We start from the raw sequence: 22427 nt of genomic DNA on the forward strand, positions 1-22427 counted from the left end.
CATATTACAACATGCATTACACATGGGGTATCACTTTCATTCACTGAAGAACACTACTGAAAATATCTTGCTGTTAGAAAAATGCCTTTATACAAGACTTTAAACATTTCATTACATGCATTACAGAATGGGTATCACATCAATTCACTGAATAATGTGCTAAATATAGCTTGCATGAAGCTTGTTAGAAACCACAAATTTCTTAAACACTTTGCTACATGCATTACAGAATAGTATCACTTGCTGAATGCAGTTTTCAAGTGGCTTATTAGAAACACTGTTATTAGTCTCTTAAACACTTTACAATATGCAGTAAAGAATGGGATTCCCTTCCATTCACTGAAAGAAAACTAAACTGAACACATCTTGCAAGTAGTTTGCTAGAAACACGTTTATTACGGTTTATTAAACACTTTAGTACATGCATTACAGAAAGGACATCATTTCCATTCATTGAGAGAACATTATGCAGAACACATACTGCAAGTGGCTTTTAAGAAACACTGTTGTTACAAGTCCTTGTTAGAAACAATTTTATTACAAGTCACATAAATACTTCACTACATGCACTACAGGATCTATTTCCATTCCTGAAAGAATACCATGCTGAAAGCAGCTTGCAAATAGTTTGTTAGAAAAACTTTCATTACTAGTCGCTTAAACACCTCACTAAATGCATCACAGAATAAATATCACTCCTATCCAATGAATAAACTCTGTGATAAACATGGTTTGCAAGTGTCTTGTTAGAAACACCTTTCTTACAAGAACTTAAAACACACACAGCATGCCTTAGTGAATGGGTATCACTTCCATTCACTGAAAGAAACTGCTGAACAAAGCTTGCTAGTAGGCTGAAAGGAACATCTTTATTACTTTTAAAAATAAACACATTACTACATGCGTTACAGAATAAGTATCACGTCCATTCAGTGAAAGAAACTGCACTGAACACAGCTTGCAAGTGTTTTCAGAAACAGTTTTATTATACGTCCTCTAAACAGTTCTCAAATGCAATACACAACAGGTATCAGTTTCATTCACTGAAAAAACACCGTAGCAAATGCATTTTGCAAGCAGCTTGTTAGAAACTCCTTGACTACAAGTTTCTTAAACACTTCACTCCATGCATTATGGAAGAATATCAATTTATTCAATGAATGAATACTGTGCTGAATATCGCATGCAAATACCTTTTTAGGAACACTTTTATTATGTCTCTTAAATAATCATGATATGCATTACAGAATGAGTATCACTTCCATGAACTGAAAAACAAATTGTGCTTGTGGTGCAGCTTGCAAGTGGCTTGTTATAACCATCTTTACTTCAAGTATTGTAAACAATTCAGTATATGCGTTACAGAATGACTATCACTTCCAATCACGGAAAGAACACTGTATCAAACACATCTTGCAATTAACTTGTTAGAAACTATGACAAGTCTTGGTAACACTATACTACATGAATTAAAGAATGGATTTCACTTGCATATACTGAAAGAGTACCATGGTTAACACACCTGTGAACACCTCTATAGAAAAATCTTTAGTTCAATTTTTGACACAATTCTTTACAGTCATTATATAGTGGGTTTCACTTTCTTTCACTGAAAGAACTCTGTACTTAATGCATAATGCAAAGTAGCTTGTTAGAAATACCTTTATTACAAGATTCTAACCATATCACTACATGCCTTAGTGAACAGGAATCATTTCCATTCACTGAAAGAATACTCTACTGAATGCATCTGGCAAGCAGGTTGTTAGAAACACCTTTTATTACAAGTATCTTACCATTTCACTTAATTTTTTAAAATTGAAGTGTAGTTCACGAAAATATTATATTAGTTTCAGGTGTACAACACAGTGATTCAATATTTTTATAGATTATGAACCATACAAAATTATTATAAAATATTGACTATAGTCCCTGTGCTGTACATTACATTCCACTGACTTATTTACTTTATAACTTGTAGTTTGTACTTCTTAATTCCCTTCACCTACTTTACCTCTTCCCCCACTCCTCCTCTCTGGCAACCAGTAGTTTATTATCTGTATCTGAGTAATTTTCTCTCTTGTTATATTTGTTCATTTGCTTTGGTTTTTTAAAATTCCACATATAAGTGAAAATATACAGTATTTGTCTTTGATTTATTTCGCTAAGACTTATACCCTCCAGGTTCATCCATGTTGTCACAAACGGCAAGATTTCATTCTTTTTTAAGGCTGAGTAATATTCCATTGTGTATACATACCACATTTTCTTTATCCATTTATCTGTTGATGAACACTTAGGATGCTTCCACATCTTGAGTATTGTACTGCTGTAAACATTCAGGTGCATATATCTTTTTGAAATAGTGTTTTCATTTTCTTCAAATAAATACCCAGGAGTGTAATTGCTGGATTGTATGGTAGTTCTATTTTTAATTTTTTGAGGAACTGCCATGAAGTTTTCCATATTGGCTGTACCAATTTACATTCCCATCGCAGTGTACTAGGGTGCCTTTTCTCCACATCCACTTCAACACTTGTTATTTGTAGTTTTTGTTTTGTTTTGTTTTTGTTGTTGTTGTTGTTGTTTTGCAGTACGTGGGCCTCTCACTGTTGTGGCCTCTCCCGTTGTGGAGCACAGGCTCCGGATGCACAGGCTCAGCGGCCATGACTCACGGGTCCAGCCACTCTGCAGCATGTGGGATCCTCCCGGACCGGGGCACGAACCCATGTCCCCTGCATCGGCAGGCGGACTCTCAACCACTGCGCCACCAGGGAAGCCCTTGTAGTTTTTTTGACAATAACATTCTACCAGGTATGAGGTGCTATCCCGTGGTTTTGATTTGCATTTCCCTAATGAGTAGTGATATTTGTTACTGAACCTGGACTTGGGTCCACTCACCTGACACTCAGCAAAGTCAGTCTTATGACACTGGGTTGTGGTTAAGGAAAGTAAAGCATTTATTGCAGGGAACCAAGCAAGGAGAATCAGCAGCTCATGCTCAAAAAAGACCTGAACTCCTTGCTTGGCACCTTACAATAAAAGCTGTACCTTCCTTTAATACAACTCAGTGTCAGCAGACTGGCTTTGCTGTGCATTTGGTGAGCAGACCCAATCTAAGTTCAGTAAAATGTTGATCATCTTTTCATGTGCCTGTTGGTCATCTGTAGGTCTTCTTTGAAAATATGCCTATTCAGGTCATCTTCCCAATTTTTTAATCAGATTTTTTTATATTGAGTTGTATGAGTTCTTTATATATTTTGGGATTAATTCCTCATCTGACATATCATTTGCAAATATCTTCTCCCATTCAATAGGTTGACTTTTCAAATTGTTGATGGTTTTCTTCACTGTGCAAAACATTTTTAGTTAGATTTGGTCCCACCTGTTTTTTTGCTTTTGTTGTCCTAGCCTGAGGAGACATATCCAAAAAATGTTGCTAAGACCAGTGTCAAAGAGATTATTGCCCATGTTTTTTTCTTGGAGCTTCAGGTCATACATTTAAGTCTTCCATTCATTTTGAGTTTATTTTTGTGTATGATGTGAGAAAGTAGTCCAGTTTGATTCTTTTACATGTAGCTGTCTGGTTTTCCCAACAACATTTATTGAAGAGGCTGTCTCTTCCTCACTATATATTTTTGCCTCCTTTGTCATAGATTAACTGACAATATATGCATGGGTTTATTTCTAGGTTGTTTATTTTGTTTCACTGATCTGTGTGTGGTGTGTGTGTGTGTGTGTGTGTGTGTGTGTGCCAGTACCATACTATTTTGATTACTTAGCTTTGTAGTATAGTTTGAAGCCAGAGAGCATTCTTTTTTCAAGATTGCTTTGGTTATCTGGGGTCTTTTGTATTTAGGTACAAATTTTTGGATTGTTCGTTCTAGTTCTGAGAAAAATGTCATGGGTATTTTGATAGGAAATGCATTAAATTTGTAGATTGCTTTGGATAGTATGGACATTTTAACTATGTTAATTCCTACAATCCATGAACACAGATATCTTTCCATTTATTTGTATCATCTTCAATTTGCTTCAGTGTCTTATATTTTTCAGAGAACAGTACTTTCACCTCCTTGGTTAAATTTATTCCTATGCATTTTATTCTTTTCCTATGCATCTGCAAACAGTAACATTTTTACTTCTTCCCTTCCTACTTGGATGCCTTTTATTTCTTTTTCTTGTCTAATTGCTGTGGCTAGGTCTTCCAATACTATGTTAAATAGGAGTGGACATCCTTGTCTTGTTCCTGACATTACAGGATATTTTTCAGATTTTCACTATTGAGTATAATGTTGGCTCTGGGTTTGCCACAAATGGCCCTTATTATGTTCCCTCTATACCCATTTTGTTGATAGGTTTTACCATAAATGGATATTGAACTTTATCAAATAGTTTTCTGCTTCTATTTAGATGATGATATGATTTTCATGCTTCAGGGTGCTAATGTGGTGTATCACATTGATTGATTTGAGGATACTGCACCTTCCTTGCATCCTGAAATAAATCCCACTTAATCATGATGTAAGATCCATTTAATATATTGTTGAATTCAGATCGTTAATATTTTGTCGAGGATTTTTATATTTATGTTTGACCTGTAATTTTCTTTTTTTGAAGTGTTTTGGGTTTTGATATCAGCGTAATGTTGGCCTCATAGAATGAGTTTGGAAATGTTCTTTCCAATTTTTTAAGAATAGTTTGAGAAGGACAGGTATTGACTCTTTATTAATCCTTTTATATTTTTTTAGTTTTTATTATTAGCTTAATAGTTATTGAAATATAGTTGATTTACAATATTGTGTTAGTTTCAGGTGTACAGCAAAGTGATTCAGTTACACACACACATATTTTTTTACATTCTCTTCCACTGTAGGTTATCACACCTATTGACGTATACACATAAAGCTGAGCAAAACTTTAAAGTACATCTCAAAAGAGCAGTATTATAGATCTCTTAAACAATATAATTCATACGTCACACTTCAAAAACATCTTCCACTCAATAAAAGAATGCAATGCACAGAAGTTCCTTCCTATGGTAAGAAACATTGGCTACATTCCTTCTGTGAGAATCACATTTAATTCTGCCCTCTGAAAGCCTTTACCTTCCAATCATATTGAGCACACTTAGTTGAGGTCAACAGGACTTAGCAAATAAAGTTGCTAGATTTACAAGTTTAGGGAACACATCTCTGCCTCTATCACATACAAGGTATAATGTTCCTTCATGAAAAGAACACTGTCAGAGAAATTTTATACTGGTAGCCAGGTACAAAGTTCTTCTGGTTGTGATGGGAGGCTCTTCCTTGTATGCATGTTGACAAGGCCATTGATTATATTCTCAGTTAGTAACCTGTATTGAGAAAAGGCTCAAATTACCTGTAAAACAATAGTGTTAGACAGCTATGAAATAAAACACTACCTACTTCAGTCACTTGGGGTCAGTTCCCAACACTGAAAGAACACTGTGCCTAAGAGTTCTTTCCTCTATCTTGTGAAAAACACATACTTTTACTATGGGGGAAAGAGGCCTTGGTATACAGTCTCACTCTCATTTGGCCTCTGAACATGGAGCATCTCGCAGCTTTTGATGCCAATTTTCAAAGGGTTGGTTTACAGGTCTCTCAAACATTTAACTAGCTACTCCAAATCCTGAGAACAATTTCCAAACACTGAAAGAACAATCTCTATAAAACCTTGTCCTTCTACTCTGTATGATACATATATTTTCTATATAGAAACCAGGCCTGTTCCACAGTGTGAAAGACCTTCACACCAATTGCCACAGCTTTAAAGTACCTCTCCAAAGACCAGTATTACAGATCTCTTAAACAATATACTTCATGCATGACAATTCATATATATCTTCCACACAATGAAAGAACGGAGTGCATAGGATTTCTTTCTTATGGTAAAAAACCGGTTGGCTACATTCCTTCCATGAGAATCATGTTTAACTATGGCTTCTGAAGAAAGGCTTTACCTTCCAATCGCATTGAGCACACTTAGTTGAGCTCAACCTCACTTAGCAACTACATTTGCTAGATTTACAGGTTTAGGGAACACATCTCTGCCTCTATCACATACAAGGTATAACTTTACTTTAGAGAAAGAACACTGTTGGAGAAACTCTGTATTGGTAGCCTGGCACAAAATGCTTCTGGTCGCAACTGGAGACTCTTCATTGTATTAGGGTTGACGAGGCCCTTGATCACATTCTCATTTAGTAGCCTGTTGTGAGGAAAGACTCAAGGTAGCCTGTAAAACCATAGTGTTAAAGACAGCTGTGAAATAAAACACTACCTGATTCGGGCACTTGGGGTAAGGTGCAAACACTGAAAGGTCACTGTGCCTAAAAGTTCTTTCACCTATCTTGTGAAAAACACATATTTTACAATGAGAGAAACAAGGCTTGGCATGCAGTCTGCAAGGATTTCACTCTCATTTTGCCTCTGAACCCTGAGCTTCTTGCAGTTTTTGATGCCACTTTTCATAGGGGTGGTTTGAGGTCTCTCAAACATTTCACTCCAAATCCTGGGTACATGTTCCATACACTGAAAGATCAATGTGTATAAAACTTCATCCTTCTACACTGTAGGACACGTATATTTTCTCTATGGGAAACAGTCCTTTTCCTTACGTGGGAAAGGCCTTCACAGCTACTGGCATGAAAACAAAGCTGAATGCAGCTTTAAATGACCCCTCGAAAGACCTGTATTACATCTCTTAAACAATATAATTCATGCATCACACTTCAAATACATCTTCTACTCTATTAAAAAAAAAAAAAACCACAGTGCATAGAAGTTTAACAGAAACAATTGGCTACATTCCTTCTGTGAGAATCATGTTTATGCCATCTGAAAGGCCTGACCTTCCAATTGCATTAAGCACACTTAGTTGAGCTCAACCTCACTTAGTAATTACAGTTGCCAATTTACAAGTTCAGGGAACACACCTCTGCTCGTATCACATACAAGGTATAATTTTCCTTCATGGAAACAACACTGTTGGAGAAACTTTGTACTGGTATGGTAGCCTGGTGCAAAGCGGTTCTTGTTGTGATGGGAGACTCTTCATTGCATGTGGGTTGACAAGGCCAGTGATTATATTCTCAGTTAGTAACCTGTTTTGAGGAAAGACTCAAAGTGCCCTGGAAAACACTTGTTATATATGTCTGAGAATTAAATTACCACTGTCTTCAGTCACTTGCAGTAAGTTCCATACAGTGTAAGAACAGTGTGCCAAAAATTCCTTAGTCCATCTTGTGAAAATCACACAAGGGGGTAGAAGGGGGAAGAAGCCTTGACATGTAATCTGCAAGAATTTCACTCTCATTTCGCCTCTGAACACAGAGCTTCTCTCAGCTTTCCATGCAACTATACAAAGGATTGGTTTGTCAGTCTCTGAAACATTTCACTAGCTACTCCAAATCATGGGTAAAAATTCCATACACTGGAAGAAAAATATGTATAAAACTTAGTCCTCATACATGTATGACAAGTACATTTTCTTATGGAAATCTGGACAATTCCACAGTGTGAAAGGACTTCACACCTATTGGGGTTTACACAGAGAGCTGAGAGCAGCTTTAAAGTACCTCTCCAAAGAGAAGTATTACAGATCTCTTAACAACATACTTCATGCATCATAAACAAATATAACTTCCACTCAATAAAAAAAACACAGTGCATTCTTATCTGTGAAATAAAACACTACCTGCTTCAGTCACTCGAGGTCAGTTATGAACAATGAAAGAACACTGTGCCTAAAAATTCTTTCGTCTACCTTGTGAAAAACACATACTTTTACTATGGAGGAAACAAGCCCTCATATGAAGTCTGGAAGAATTTCACTCTCATTTTGCCTCTGAACACAGAGCCTCTAGCAGCTCCTTTTACTCTGTATGATATGTACATTATCTCTATGGGAAACAGGACTTTCCTTACTTCACACTTACGTGCTTTACACTCAGAGCTGAGCACAGTTTTAAAGGATATCTCAAAAAGAAGTATTATAGTTACCATGGGAAACTCTTCATCGGATGCAGGTTGAGGATGCCATTGCTTATATTCTCAGGTAGTAAACCTGTTTTGAGGAAGACTCAAAGTAGTCTGTAAAAAAACACTCATCTTGTAAGTCTGTGAAATAAATCACTACCTTCTTCAGTCACTTCGGTTACCTTCCATACACCAAAAGACCACTGTCCATAAAATTCTTGCATCTATCTTGTGAAAACAAATGCTTTTACTACAGGTGAAACAAGCCTAGGCACGCAGTCTGCAAGGATTTCACTCTCATTCCGCCTAGGACCACTGAGCATCTTGCAGCTTTAGAAGCCACCTTCTAAACTGAGCGCAACCTCACTTAGCAAATACAGTTGCTAGATTTACAAGTTCCAGGGACACATGTCTGCCTCTATCACATACAAGGTAGAACTCTCCTTGATGGGAAAACACTGCTGGAAAAACTCTGTGCTGGTAGCCTGATCCAAAAGGCTTCCGGTTGCTCAGGAGCCTCTTCTTGGTTTGCAGCTTGACAAGGCCATTGATTACATTCTCACACCTGTTTTGCAGAGACTCAAAGTAGCCTGGAAACAGTGGTGATAGACAACTGTGAAATAAATCACTACCCACTTCACTCACTTGATGTACATTCCACATCCTGAAAAAGCACTGTGCCCTAAAAATTTTTGCATCCGTCTTTTAAAACAAATACTCTTACTAAGGGTTAAGCAGGCCTTGGCATGCAATCGGCAAAGATTTCACTCTTATCTTGCCTACAATCTCAGACCATCTCGCCACTTTTGATGCCATGTTTCAAAATGTTGGTTTTCAGGTGTCTCAAACATGGCCCTAGCTACTCCAAATCCTATGGACGTGTTCCGTACCATGAAAGTACAATCTGTATAAACTTTTGTCTTACCACTCTGTAAGACAAATACATTTTCTCTATGGGAAACAGTCTTTACCCTTCTGTGGGAAGAAGCTTTCACATCAACCAGCTTTTACAAATAGAGCTGAGCCCCTGCAACTTTCATGGTGAAAAAACACCTTACCTAGAGGAACAAAGAATACATACAGCATATTTTCAGAAACCATGCAGGCAAAAAGAGAGAAGAGTGAAATATTTAGAGTGTTGAGGAAAAAACCCACCAACCTAGAATTCTGTGCCCTGCAAACTAGCCTTAAGAAGTGAAAGAGAAATAAAGACTTTATCAGACAAACAAAACTAAGAAAATTTGCTGTCAGGACACCTGTCTTTCAAGAAATGTTAAAAGAACTTCTTTAGAGAGAAGGAAAATAATATAAGTCAAAAACTCAGATCTACATAAAGAAAGGAAAAGCATTGAAGAAGGATTAAGCAAAGATAAAACTAAAACTTTTGTTTTTTTAATTCTTAATTGATCTAATAGATAACAGCTTTTTCAAAACAATAATATTAACAATGTATTTGATTTTGTATGCTTGTGTACATAATATAGATAGGTAGATAAAAAGACAGATAGATGCTTCTGTATGCTTATATATAAGTGAAATGAATGACAGCAATGATACATGGAACAGGAGGGAGGAATTAGAATTATTTTGCTATTGTTATAAGGTACTCACACAACCTATGAAGTGGTACAGTGTTATTTGAAAGTGGACATGTATTAGTTGTAAATGTATATTGCAAACTCCAGGGCAACCACTAAAGAAAATAATAAAAGAAGTATTACGGGGCTTCCCTGGTGGCACAGTGGTTGAGAGTCCGCCTGCCGATGCAGGGAACACAGGTTCGTGCCCCAGTCCGGGAAGATCCCACATGCCGCAGAGTGGCTGGGCCCATGAGCCATGGCTGCTGAGCCTGCGCATCTGGAGCCTGTGCTCCGCAATGGGAGAGGCCACAACAGTGAGAGGCCAGCATACGGCACAAAAAAAAAAAAGAAGTATTACTGAAATGCTATGAAACGAGAAAATGAAACCATATATAATGCTCAATTACCCACACACCTATGGTCAATTAATCTTCAACAAAGGAGGCAAAAATATAAAAGGAGAAAAGTCTCTTCAGCAAGTGGTGCTGGGAAAGCTGGAGAGCCACATGTAAATCAATGAAGGTAGAACACTCCCTAACACCATATACAAAAATAAATTCAAAATGGCTTAAAGACTTAAATATAAGACATGACACCATAAAACTCCTAGATGAGAACACAGGCAAAACATTCTCTGACATAAATAGTACAAATAGTTTCTTGGGTCAGTCTCCCAAGGCAATAGAAATAAAATAAAAAATAAACAAATGGGACCTAATCAAACTTATAAGCTTTTACACAGCAAAGGAAATCATAAACAAAATGAAAAGACAACCTACGGAATGGGAGAAAATATTAGCAAACAATGCGACCAACAAGGGCTTAATTTCCAAAATATGCAAACAGTTCATACATCTCAATAACAACAACAGCAAAAACAAACAACCCAATCAAAAAATGGGCAAAAGACCTAAACAGACATTTCTCCAAACAAGATATACAGATGACCAATAGGCTCATGAAAAGATGCTCAACATCACTAATTATTAGAGAAATGCAAATCAAAAGTACAATGAGGCATCACCTCACACCAGTCAGAATGGCCATCATTAAAAAGTCTACAAATAACAAATGCTGGAGAGGGTGTGGAGAAAATGGACTCCTCCTACACTGTTGGTGGAAATGTAAATTGGTGCAGCCACTGTGGAAAACAGTATAGAGGTTCCTCAAAAAACTGAAAACAGAGTTGCCATATGATCTAGCAATCCCACTCCTGGGCATATATCTGGAGAAAACTATAATTCCAAAAGATACATGTACCCCAATGTTCATATCAGCACTATTTCCAATAGCCAAGACAAGGAAACAACCTAAACATTCATTAACAGATGAATGGATAAAGAAGATGTGGTATATATACACAGTGGAATACTACTTAACCATAAAAAAGAATGAAATAATGCCATTTACCACAACATGGATGGACCTAGAGATTATAATACTAAGTCAAGTAAGTCATAAAGAGAAAGACAAATACCATATGATTATCACTTACACATGGAACCTAAAATATGACACAAATGAGCTGATTTATGAAACAGAAACAGACTCACAGACATAGAAAACAAACTTATGGTTACCAAAGGGGAAATGGGGTGGGGGAAGGATAAATTAGGAGTTTGGGATTAGCAGATACAAACTACTATATATAAAATAGGTAAACAACAAGGTCCTACTGTATAGACCAGGGAACTATATTCAATATCCAGTAATAGACCATAATAGAAAAGAATATGAAAAGAATATATATATATAAATAACCAAATCACTTTGCTGCACACCAGAAACTAACACAACATTGTAAATCCACTATACTTCAATTGAAAAAATTAAAACTTAAAAAAAAAGTAAACAGTATGTAAAATTAAAAGAAAAACTTTTAAATAAATAAAACACTCAATTAAAATCTCAAAGGCAGAAAGAGGGTGGAAGACAAAAACAGGAACAAAGAACATAAGCAACAAATAGAAAACAGTAACAAATATGATAATATTAATCTACATCAATTTGAATGTTAGTGGTCTAAATGCACCAAGACGGAGATTGTCAGATGGATCAAACATGATCAAAAACATGATTCAACTGTATGTTGTCTGTAAGATATGTTGTTTTCATTTTAAATATAAAGACACACAAAGTAAAAGTAAATAAATGGAGAAAAACATAATATGTTAACACTAATCAAAAGAAAGTTGGAGTAACTATTAATTTCAGACAGAGGAAATGTCAAAGTGAGGAACATTATCAGGGATAAAGAAAGGGAATTACATAATGATAAAGGGGTTAATTCTCCAAGAAGACATAACAATCCTTAACATGAATGCACATAACAATGTATCATCAAACTACATGAGGTAAAAATTGATCAAACTTCAAGGAGAAGTAGATGAATCAACTATCATAATTGGAGACTTCCACACTCCTCTATCAGAAATGGACAGATACAGCAGGCAGAAAATCAGTAAGGATATATCTGAACTCAGTAACACCATGGATCAACTGGATATAATGGACATCTACAGAACACTTCATCCAACAACAGCAGAATATACTTTTTTCTCAAACTAACCTGGAACATTCACCAAGATAGACCACATTCTGGGCGATAAAACACACTTAATAAATTTAAAATAACACCCATGTCTGCTCTCAGATCACAATGGAATTAAACTAGAAATGAGTAACAGAAGATAGCTGAAAAAATCTCCCAAGTTCTTGGAGATTAAATGATACACTTTTATATATCACATGGGTCAAAGAAGAAATCTCAAGAGAAATTCTTAAATATTTTGAATGAAATGAAAATGAAAACACAACTTATCAAAATCTGTGGGGTATAAGGAAAGCAGTGCTTAGAGAGAAATTTATAGCACTGAATACATCTATGAGGAGATGAAAGATCTAAAATTAATAATCCAAGCTTCCACCTTAGGAAACTAGAAAAAGAACAGCAAATTAAATCCAAAGTAAGCAAAAGAAAAGAAATCATAAAAAAGCAGAATGAAGTTGAAAACAGGAAATCAATAGTTAAAATCAATGAAACCAATAGCTGGTTCTTTGAGAAGATCAATATCAAAAAGTCTCCAGCTGTGCCAACTAAGAAAAAAAGAGCTAGGACATGAATTACTAATATGAGATATGAAATAGGGGACATCACTACAGAACACATTGAAAGTATAATAAAGGAATACTATGAACAACTATATGCCAACTAATTTGATAATCTAGATAAAATGGACTAACTCTTTTTGAAAGTCACAATCTGCCAAAACTCATGCAAGAAGAAATAGACAATCTGAATATGCCTATATTAAAGAAATTGAGTCAATAATTAATAAGCCTCTAGAATGAAAAGCACCAGGCCCAGATGGGTTCTACCATATTCAAGGAGAAACTATACCAATTCTCTACAATATCTTTCACAATATAGAATTAGAAGTGTATACTTCTAATTCTCATAAAATGGTAACTCATTTTATGAGGCTACCATTACCCCAATACCAAAACTTGACAAAGAAAATACAGGATAAAAGAAAACAAGACCAACGTCTCTCACAAAGATCCTCATACCAGGCAAAATCCTCAACAAAATATTAGCAAATCAAATACAACAATGTATGAAAAGAATTACACACCAGTACCAAGTGGGATTTATCCCAGGTATACAAGGTTGGTTGGCTCAACACTTGAAAATCAATTAACGTAATACATCATATTAACAAGCTAAAGAAGAAAATCACATGAGCATATCAATAGATGCAGAAAAACCATTTGACAAAAAACAATATCCACTCATGATAAAAACTATCATAAAAACCCTATAGCTAACTCACTTAATGGTCAGAAACTCAGAGCTTTCCATTAAGATCAGGAACAAGACAAGGATGTCTCCTCTCACCATTGCTTTTCAACATCATACTGGAAGTTCTACCTAATACAATAAGACATGAAAAGGAAATAAAAGGCATGCAGATTAGGAAGGGAGAAAAACTATATTTGTTCACAGATGACTGTTCATTTGCAAAGTCAGGACTTCACTGGTTGAAATTTTAAACTGGCCCCCATACACAGAGGGCAAGGAGAGACTGAAGAAAGAGGCAGACCACTCCAGGCTAATAGGTGGCAGTTTTAATAAACAACGGAACTTACATATGAGGCTTATCTTCGTCAGTTGCAAGACAAGTAGATCTTTGCATCCTCCCGCCAGAATCTTAAAAGTTTATAAAGAGGCTTTAACGGGATTCGTCACACATCCAGTCCAGATGGTCTCAACAACACATTACTCTCTCAAGGCTGCATCCTCAAAACGGCTACTGGTATGGAAATAGTAGGTGGAACATAAATTCCAAGGATGGGGGAGAGGTTAAGGAGCCTCTGATTGCCTGGGTCAACTAACAGTCACATCTTCTTGATGACCTCCTCCAACAATGACATGATCATCTATGTAGAAAATGCAAAAAACTCCTAGAATAAGCAACTATAGCAAGGTTGCAGAATGCATGGTTAATATACAAAAATCAATTGCTTTCCTCTATACCACCAATGAACATGTAGAATTTGAGATAAAAAATATAATACCATTATACTGACACCCCCCAAAATGAAATACTAAGGTATAAATCTAACAAAATATGTGTAAGATCTATGTGAAGAAAACTATTAAACTCTGATGAACAAAATCAGGGAAGAACTAAATAAATGGAGAAATATTCCTTTTTCATGGATAGGAAGGCTCAGTACTGTCAAGATGTCAGCTCTTCCCAAATCGATCTATAGATTCAGTGCAATCCCAATCAAAATGCCTGCAAATTATTTTGTGCATATTGACAAGCTGAGTATGAAGTTTAATGGAAAGGCGTAAGATCCAGAATAGCTAACACAATACTGAAGGAGAAGAACAAAGTTGCAAGACTGATGCTACCTGACGTCAAGACTTACTACAGGCATATCTCAGAGATATTGCAGGTTTGGTTTCAGACCACAGCAATAAACTGAATATCAAAATAAAGTCACATGAATTTTTTTGTTTCCCAGTGCATATAAAAGTTATGTTTACACTATACTGTAGTCTATTAAGTGTGCAACAGCATTATGTCTAAAAGAACAATGTACATACCTTAACTAAAAAATAGTTTTTAATATCTTTATTGGAGTATAATTGCTTTACAATATTGTGTTAGTTTCTGCTGTACAACAAAGTGAATCAGCTATAAGTATACATATATCCCCATATCCCCTCCCTCTTGAGCCTCCCTCCCACCCTCCCTATCCCATCCCTCTAGGTCGTCACAAAGCATCGAGCTGATCTCCTTGTGCTATGCAGCAGCTTCCTACTAGCCATCCATTTTACATTTGGTAGTGTATTATGTCAATGCTACTCTCTCACTTCGTCCCAGCTTCCCCTTCCCCCACTGTGTCCTCAAGTCCATTCTCTACGTTTGTGTCTTTATTTCTGCCCTGCCACTAGGTTCATCAGTACCGGTTTTTTAGATTCCATATATATGCGTTAGCAACTGGTGTTTGTTTTTCTCTTTCTGACTTACTTCACTCTGTATGACAGACTCTACGTCCATCCACATCATTACAAATGATTCAGTTTTGTTTCTTTTTATGGCTGAGTAATATTCCATTGTATATATGTGCCACATCTTCTTTATCCATTCATCTGTCGATGGACACTTAGGATGCTTCCATGTCCTGGCTATTGTAAATAGTGCTGCAATGAACATTGTGGTACATGACTCTTTTTGAATTATGGTTTTCTCAGGGTATATGCCCGGTAGTGGGATTGCTGGGTCATATGGTAGTTCTATTTTTAGATTTAAAAAATACTTTATTGCTAAAAAATGCTAACCCATCTGGGCCTCCAATAAGTCATAATCTTTTTGCAATAGTAACATTAAATATCACTGATTGGAGATCTCCATAACAAATATAATCGTAATGAATATGACTGTGAGTTCATAATGAATTGAAATATTGTGGGAATTACCAAAATGTGACACAGAGACACAAAGTGAGCAAATGCTGTTGGAAAAATGCCGCTGACAGACTTGCTCCAGGCACAATGCCACAAACCTTCAATTTGTAAAAAATGTAATATCTGCAAAGTGCAATAAAGCAAAGCACAATAAAACAAGATATGCCTGTATAGAGCTACAGTAATCAAGATAGCACGATTTTGGTGAAAGAATAGATCAGTGAAACACAATAGAAATCCCACATAACTATAGCCAATAGATCTTTGACAAGGTGCAAGGGCAATACAATGGAGCAATGATAGTCTCTTCAACAAACAGTGCTGGAACAACTGGACATCCACATGCAAAAAACATGACTCTAGACACAGACCTTACACCCTTCACAAAAATCAACTCAAAATGGACCAAAGAACTAAATGTAAAGCACAAAATGTAAAACTTTAAAAGATAACATAGGAGAAAATCTAGATGACCTTTGGTATGGTAATGACTTTAGATACAATACCAAAAACATGATTGATGAAAGAAATAATTGTTAAGTTGGACTTCATTAAAATTAAAAATGTCTGCTCTGTGAAAGGTACTGTCAACATAATGAGAAGACAAGCCATAGACTGGGAGAAAATATCTGCAAAAGAATATATCTGATAAAGGACCTGTCAGATGTTATCCAAAATATACAAAGAACACTTAAAACTCAATAAGAAAATAAACAACCAGATTGAAAAATGGGCCAAAGACCTTTATGGACACCTCACTAAAGAAGATATATGGCGAATAAGCATGTGAAAAGATCGTCATATACCCTACATTGTATGTCATTAGGGAAATGCAAATTAAAACAACGAGATACCTCTACATGCCTATTAGAATGGCCAAAATCCAGAACACTGACAAATGCTGTGGAGGATGTGGAGCAACAGGAAGTCTCATACTTTGCTGAAGGGAATGCAAAATGGTACAGCCACTTTGGAAAAGAGTTTGGCAGTTTCTTACAAAACTAAACATATTCTTATCATATGATACAGAAGTCATGCTCAAAAGAGTTGAAAGCTATGTCCACACAAAAACTTGCACATGGCTGTTTATAGCAGCTTTATTCATAATTGCCCAAATTTGGAAGCAACCTAGATGTCCTTCAGTAGGTGAACAGATAAATAAAATGTGGTACATTCAGACAATGGAATATTATTCCGCTCTAAAAAGAAACGAGCTATCAAGCCATGAAAAGACTCAGAGGAAACTTAAATGCATATTACAGAGTGAAAGAAGCCAATCTGAAAAGGCTGCATACTTTATGATACCAACTATATGACATTCTGAAAAAGGCAAAACTATGAAGACAGTAAAAATATCAGTGGTTGCCAGTTAGGGAACAGGGAGGGATGAATAGGCAGAGCACAGAGGATTTAAGCCAGTGAAACTACCCTGTAATGGCAGACATGTCATTCATTATACATTTTTTCAAACCTATAGAATGTACAACACCAAGGGTGAGCCCTAAACTATGGATTTTGGGTAACTGGGATATGTCAGTGTAGGTTCATCAATTGTAACAAATGTGCCACTGTGGCGAGTGATGTTGATAATGGGGGAGGCTATGATGTGCTGGGGTAGAGAATAAATGAGAAATCGCTATACCTTCCTCTCAATTTTGCTGTGAACCTAAAACTGCTCTTTAATACTTTTTTGTCTTTTCTTAAAAAACAGAACAAAACGAGAAACTAGTCACCTCTCCCAGTCTTTGCAGACTGGTTCTCTGCTAGAACAGTCCTTTACTAATTAGCTGGCTTGTTCTCAGCCTAGGGATCAGATGGAGGTGAAAAGTTAAGAGCTCCTTAGGTCTTTTGTGGTTGGGCCTTATGTTGGTTTTTCAGCTGCTTTTAAGTCTTGATTTCCCAAAGCTTAACCATAGCCTCTCCTCAGGGTTTTAGATGGTCTATCTTATGTTTCTACCCTCACTGTCTTGCCCCAGGTGTCTGTGGGACTGTAGTCCACCCAAAACTTTTAGGAGCAGTGCCTACTGCTTCTCCCCATCTGAGTTCCGAGATAGACAAGATAGAGCTCAGTACTTCTGGCAGCCCTCAGACAGGGTAGAACTTTACAAATAAAAGCTCCTCTATTCCCTCTCTGTTGGAGCAAGGGAATTGGGAACTTAGCTTTGGCCACTCCAGACCAAGATTTTGCTACATTGAGGAAGGGATGGGGCAAGGGCAAGTAAAAACATCACAGTATTACCATGATTTCAATTGTGGTTTTTTCCTTGATTGAGTTTTCGGGGTTTTTTTGCTGTAGATATTTTACTGTTTTCCAGAGTTTTCATACGGTTATTTTAGCCAGTTTCTAGTTGCTGTTTATGTTTCCAAGGGGGGCTGTGGGCTTGGAGTTCCCTGCTAAGCCATTTTGCTGACGTGCCTCTACTTTGACTTTATATTAACATTGTACTAGAAATCACAGCCCACTCAATATGGCGATTAAAAGAAATAAAATATAAAAGAAGCAAAAGTTTTGCAAAAGAAACAAAACTGTCATTCACATAGTATATAACATAGAAAATCCAAAACAATAAATTCATTATTGGAATTTATAAGACTTCAGGCAGTAAGCTATACACAAAACCGGTACTTTACAAATGAAATTCAAAAAGAGATACCACTTACAATAGCTTCAAAAAGTATGAAACATACTCAAATAAAACTCAAAAAATATGTAATACTGCTATGGAGAAAATATATGGAGACTTAAATAAAAAGATTGCTGTACCATGTTAATGGATTGTTAAAGTCCATATTGTTAGATATTAATTTTCCTCAGGTTGATTTATGGATTCAAAGAATCCAGTCAAAGCCTCAGCATTTTTATTTACAAGTTGACACGATGATGATTATTCATATGAGTTGATTATAGCCAAGACAGTTGAACAAAAACTTATGGAAGGATACTCATTCTACCTTACCGAGATTGTTTCCTAATATGTTAACAAAGAGCAGTATTCGTGACCCTAATCCGTGCTGCAACTTCCCTCCGTACCTACCCCAGACACTTCCAACCCTGCTTTCCTTTCGCTTTTTCCGTTAATGCTTATTTTCTAAAATGCTATATAATTATGTTCATGGCTTACTGTCTGCTCCCTCCCTCCTTCCCCCACCCCCACCCCCCAAAAAAGTTCTCCAGAGCAATGATCTCTGTTTTGCTCACTGAGGTATTTCAAATCCTTTACAATAGGGCTTGGCGCGTAGCAGGTGCTCAATATACTTGTTGAAAGACTGAAGAGGAAATAGGTTTGTTTTTTGAAGGTTGTCTACTTGCCTTACTATCATTTACGCAGATGCAGAGCTACAATACACTGTCCTCGGCGAAACTCCGTTTCCTCTCGGAAGAACCGGGAACCCAGGAGCCGGCAACTCACGGAGCGCGGCCACTAGCCCAGAATGAGTACCCGGGCACATGACAGGCTCAGCCGGGCCTCTCCACGCAGCAAGCGCGGAGAACTACACTTCCCAGAATCCTTGGGTTCTCGCGTGGACTACATTTCTCAGGGGGTTAGCGACCGTTCCCCCGCCTCCACCTCACTACCCGGCTCCGGACCTGCACAGGGAGTTGGGCGTTTGTCGCTGGCGTGAGCGGCGTTCTGGGCTGGGGTCGGCCCAGACAGCACCCCGGGGAGTCCCGACCCGAAGTTGCTGTTAGGCCGTGGCAGTTCCGGAGCTTCCTGCCTGCGGCCCGCGGAACACCCGAGGCCTGGGTGAGGTGAGCGGCGGAGGCTCGGCAGGATGCGGGAGGGAGGACCGGGCTTCGGGAGGATGCGGCGCCGGGGTATGGGACAAAGGCCCAGGAGGCGCGAGCCGGGCCTTTGTGGGCGCCGGCGGGCCGAGGGCCGGGCACCCCGGCTCTGTCCGTCTGCCGCCACCAGCCATCCCCCAGTACCCCTGAACGAGACAGGTCGGGCACTTCGTCCCCATTGGCTGGACCCAGCCACCCTTCTGCTTCCTCCCGACCCATTCCCAGTGCGCTACCTGCCCAGCGCCTTACGGCATTTGAATTTGTTTCGGGCCGGCAGTGAACGTGAGAAATTTCCTCCCTTTACCATCACTCCTGCACTCCCGAGTGACAGGCTTGTTTTGCGCGAGAAGTGAGTCGCCGGCTTCCCCCAGTGGCAGAGCCAGGACTGGACCCAGGTCTTTGGTTTTCTGTGCCCTTTCCTCAAGACAGCAGCCACCTCCCCGCCATAGGAGAGCTGATGTTTTCCCTTTCCGAAGCAGCTTTCTCTAGAAATCTGGAAATTGTTTCCTTGATAGGAGGGGGAGGAATTGGGTGGGAAGGCTTGAGGTGGAGAAAAGTTGTCACATGCACGCAGGGAGGTTAGAGCAGGTGCTCTGGAGCCCGCGGTGCTTGGAATCCTGGTGCCACCCTCCCTGGCTGTGTGGACTGGGGCAAGTTGCTCCCACTCTGCCCTCAGTTTCCTGATCTATAAAATGGGGTGCTGACAGTGCCAACTGTGCTGTGGGACTCGATGATGTATTGATAGGTAGTGCCTGGCACGCGGTGAGGCTCAGGGAGTTGCTGCTACTGCTGATGGAGTCCTAGGACCTTTTCCTCTGAGCCAGGGAAAGAGCTGGGCCTGGACCAGGACCCAGCCCTTCTCTCTGGTCCTCTCTACTCCTAGCTCCTGACTTCCTTCCTGAGGGCACATGGCATCATTCTCAGGTGGTGTAAAGGTTTCAGAGCTGCTGATTCTGAGGGGTGCAAAGCAGAAGGGCCTTCCTCCTGGCTCCCATTTTCTTCTCTCAGATTTGGCTTCTGGAGACTTCTCCCATCCTAAGGGGAAACTGCCCAGAAAGAGGACATGGCTACTGAACAGAGGGAAACAAGGTCTCAGGTGAGTGCATTACCATCTCAAGTCTTACGGACAAATAGGTTTGTTTTTTAACCCTCAAAACTGAAGTTCTGTCCCCAGTACAGTCTTCGCCAGGATTTGGAGCCCATGTCCTTCTCCCTTTGAAGAGTCGGTCCATCCTGGTAGATGGTGGATTGCATAGGGATTGCTTGCCTCCAACCCCCCAATCCATGTGTTGTGTCTCTTTTTTTTTTTTCTGATAGACACTCTTTTATTCATTAATCTCAATTCACTGTATGATTACTGAATTGACAGGTAAGATGCCACATATCTTATACCACTTGGGGTCAGAACAAACAAATGTGCGCACTTGGCAGAGTTCCTTTCTGGCCTGCCTCCTTTGCTCAGTCATGTCCCCCTCCCTACCCTTGGCCAGGATGCTTTTCTTTTTCTTTCCACCCCGAGAATCTTCATGATACCTTACCCAGGCTTTTCCCAGTCCAGAGTTTTTAGTTTTTTCTCCCTCTTAACTTTCTGGATCATGTGCCTTGCTTCTATCACTCTCTTGAAAACTGATCTTGACCTGCCATTGTCATCTTTATTCTGTGGGAATGAGGGTGGGACCCCATCCAGGTGAGGCGGTGTGTGAACAAAGGATAGCCATTTTGGTGGGGACACAGATGGAGAGGTCTCTTGACTTTAAGAGCTGAGAGGAGACTCCTCAGGAAGTGGCAGGGAGGGTGCTGTGGGATATCAGTAGTGGAGAAGCAAGGTATACAGGGTGTACAGTTAGAAGTGGGGCTCTCAAGCCAGACAGCCAAGTTTGAACCCGTATCTTCTGTTACCATTTATGGGCCTTAGGCAATTGCATCTCTCTGTGCCTCAGTTTCCTCACCTGTAGAATGGGAATAACAACCATGCGTACCTCATAGGGTAGATGAGAGGAATTGCAGCATGGCAAGTGTTTCAGTAAGGGCCGGGCACATAGTTGATGTTGAATATGTGGTGGTTGTGGTAGCTGAACAATATTATTCTAGTACATGATACTATTACTGTTGATAGATAAAAATTAACTGTACAGTGTTTTTAGGAACCAGAAAATACTGTTCATTCTGTACTCATTTTCATCTAACAATAATAGTTAATGTTGCTGGGGGAATATCCCGAGGGCTTTACCTTTGTTCTCACTCTCATAACAGCGCAGCAGTTATTACCCCCATTTTACACATGAGGAAACTGAGGCTTAAAGAAGTCAAGTGACCTGAAATCAAACCCAGGTATGTCTGGCCTCTGAGTTCATGCTGGTTATTGTCCAGCCATTCCTCTGGTGCATCTCTCAGAACACATGGCAGGCCCAGCCCCTGTGTTACCAGAGCTCTCTGCAGTGCGATGTTGTATATCATTTGGACCCACGAAATGTCATGGTGGTTGATCTTCTGAGGCTATGGCTAGGACCTGCCTTTGCATATTTGGACTGCTTTTTTCTAAGGCTTTCACATTCCATTCCAACAGAGCCAAGCTGCTCTCTTGCCCAGAATTTTCTCTGTCCCTGTGTGTGAGTCCTGTGTGACACTTCTCCCTAACCTCACCTGCTGTGTGGAATTGTGTGTAAAACTCAGTAATAGGATGTTTAAGATAAGAGAGAGAGTATACCAAGTGCTGTGTTGGAAGAAAACTTTAGTTATCATCCTGTCTCTGCCATTAATAAAGTATGTGACCTGGAATCTTGACTGTCCTGGATCTTGTGTTCCTTGTCTCTAAAATGAGGATTAGCAGATATGGTGTATGGTCCTATCCAGCTACACATTTTCCTTTTAGTGTTCAAATTCATGCACTTTTCTTGTCTGCCAGTTAGATTGTAAGTTCTTTGAGAGCAGAGATCATTTCTTATATTCCTCCCAATGTGCCAATAATTTAATGCCTTTTCTTACTATAAAAATATTGCATGATCATGGCAAAAAACTTTATAGAGAATAAAACATGCACATATATATATGGGTATATGTATATATGCTTGTAAATGTAC

At 38.6% G+C, this 22427-nt stretch overlaps 1 protein-coding gene across 3 annotated transcripts in view; it reads left to right on the forward strand.

Moving 5' to 3' along the window:
• The first annotated feature begins 19127 nt into the window (after nt 1-19127).
• LOC132422985 (zinc finger protein 354B) overlaps nt 19128-22427 on the forward strand; it is a 33078-nt gene continuing 29778 nt past the window's right edge. The window contains exons 1-3 of one of the 3 annotated variants that reach the window (XM_060008219.1): nt 19128-19314; nt 20231-20443; nt 21601-21678. Coding sequence is in view for 2 of the 3 variants with exons in the window: in XM_060008217.1 (XP_059864200.1) it covers nt 20411-20443 (33 nt within the window). In the remaining variant the exon portion in view is untranslated. The remainder of the gene's footprint in view (nt 19315-20230; nt 20444-21600; nt 21679-22427) is intronic. The other 2 variants (XM_060008217.1, XM_060008218.1) reach the window with 2 other exon arrangements.

Source organism: Delphinus delphis, chromosome 3, assembly GCF_949987515.2.
Source record: "Delphinus delphis chromosome 3, mDelDel1.2, whole genome shotgun sequence".
NCBI lineage: Eukaryota > Metazoa > Chordata > Mammalia > Artiodactyla > Delphinidae > Delphinus > Delphinus delphis.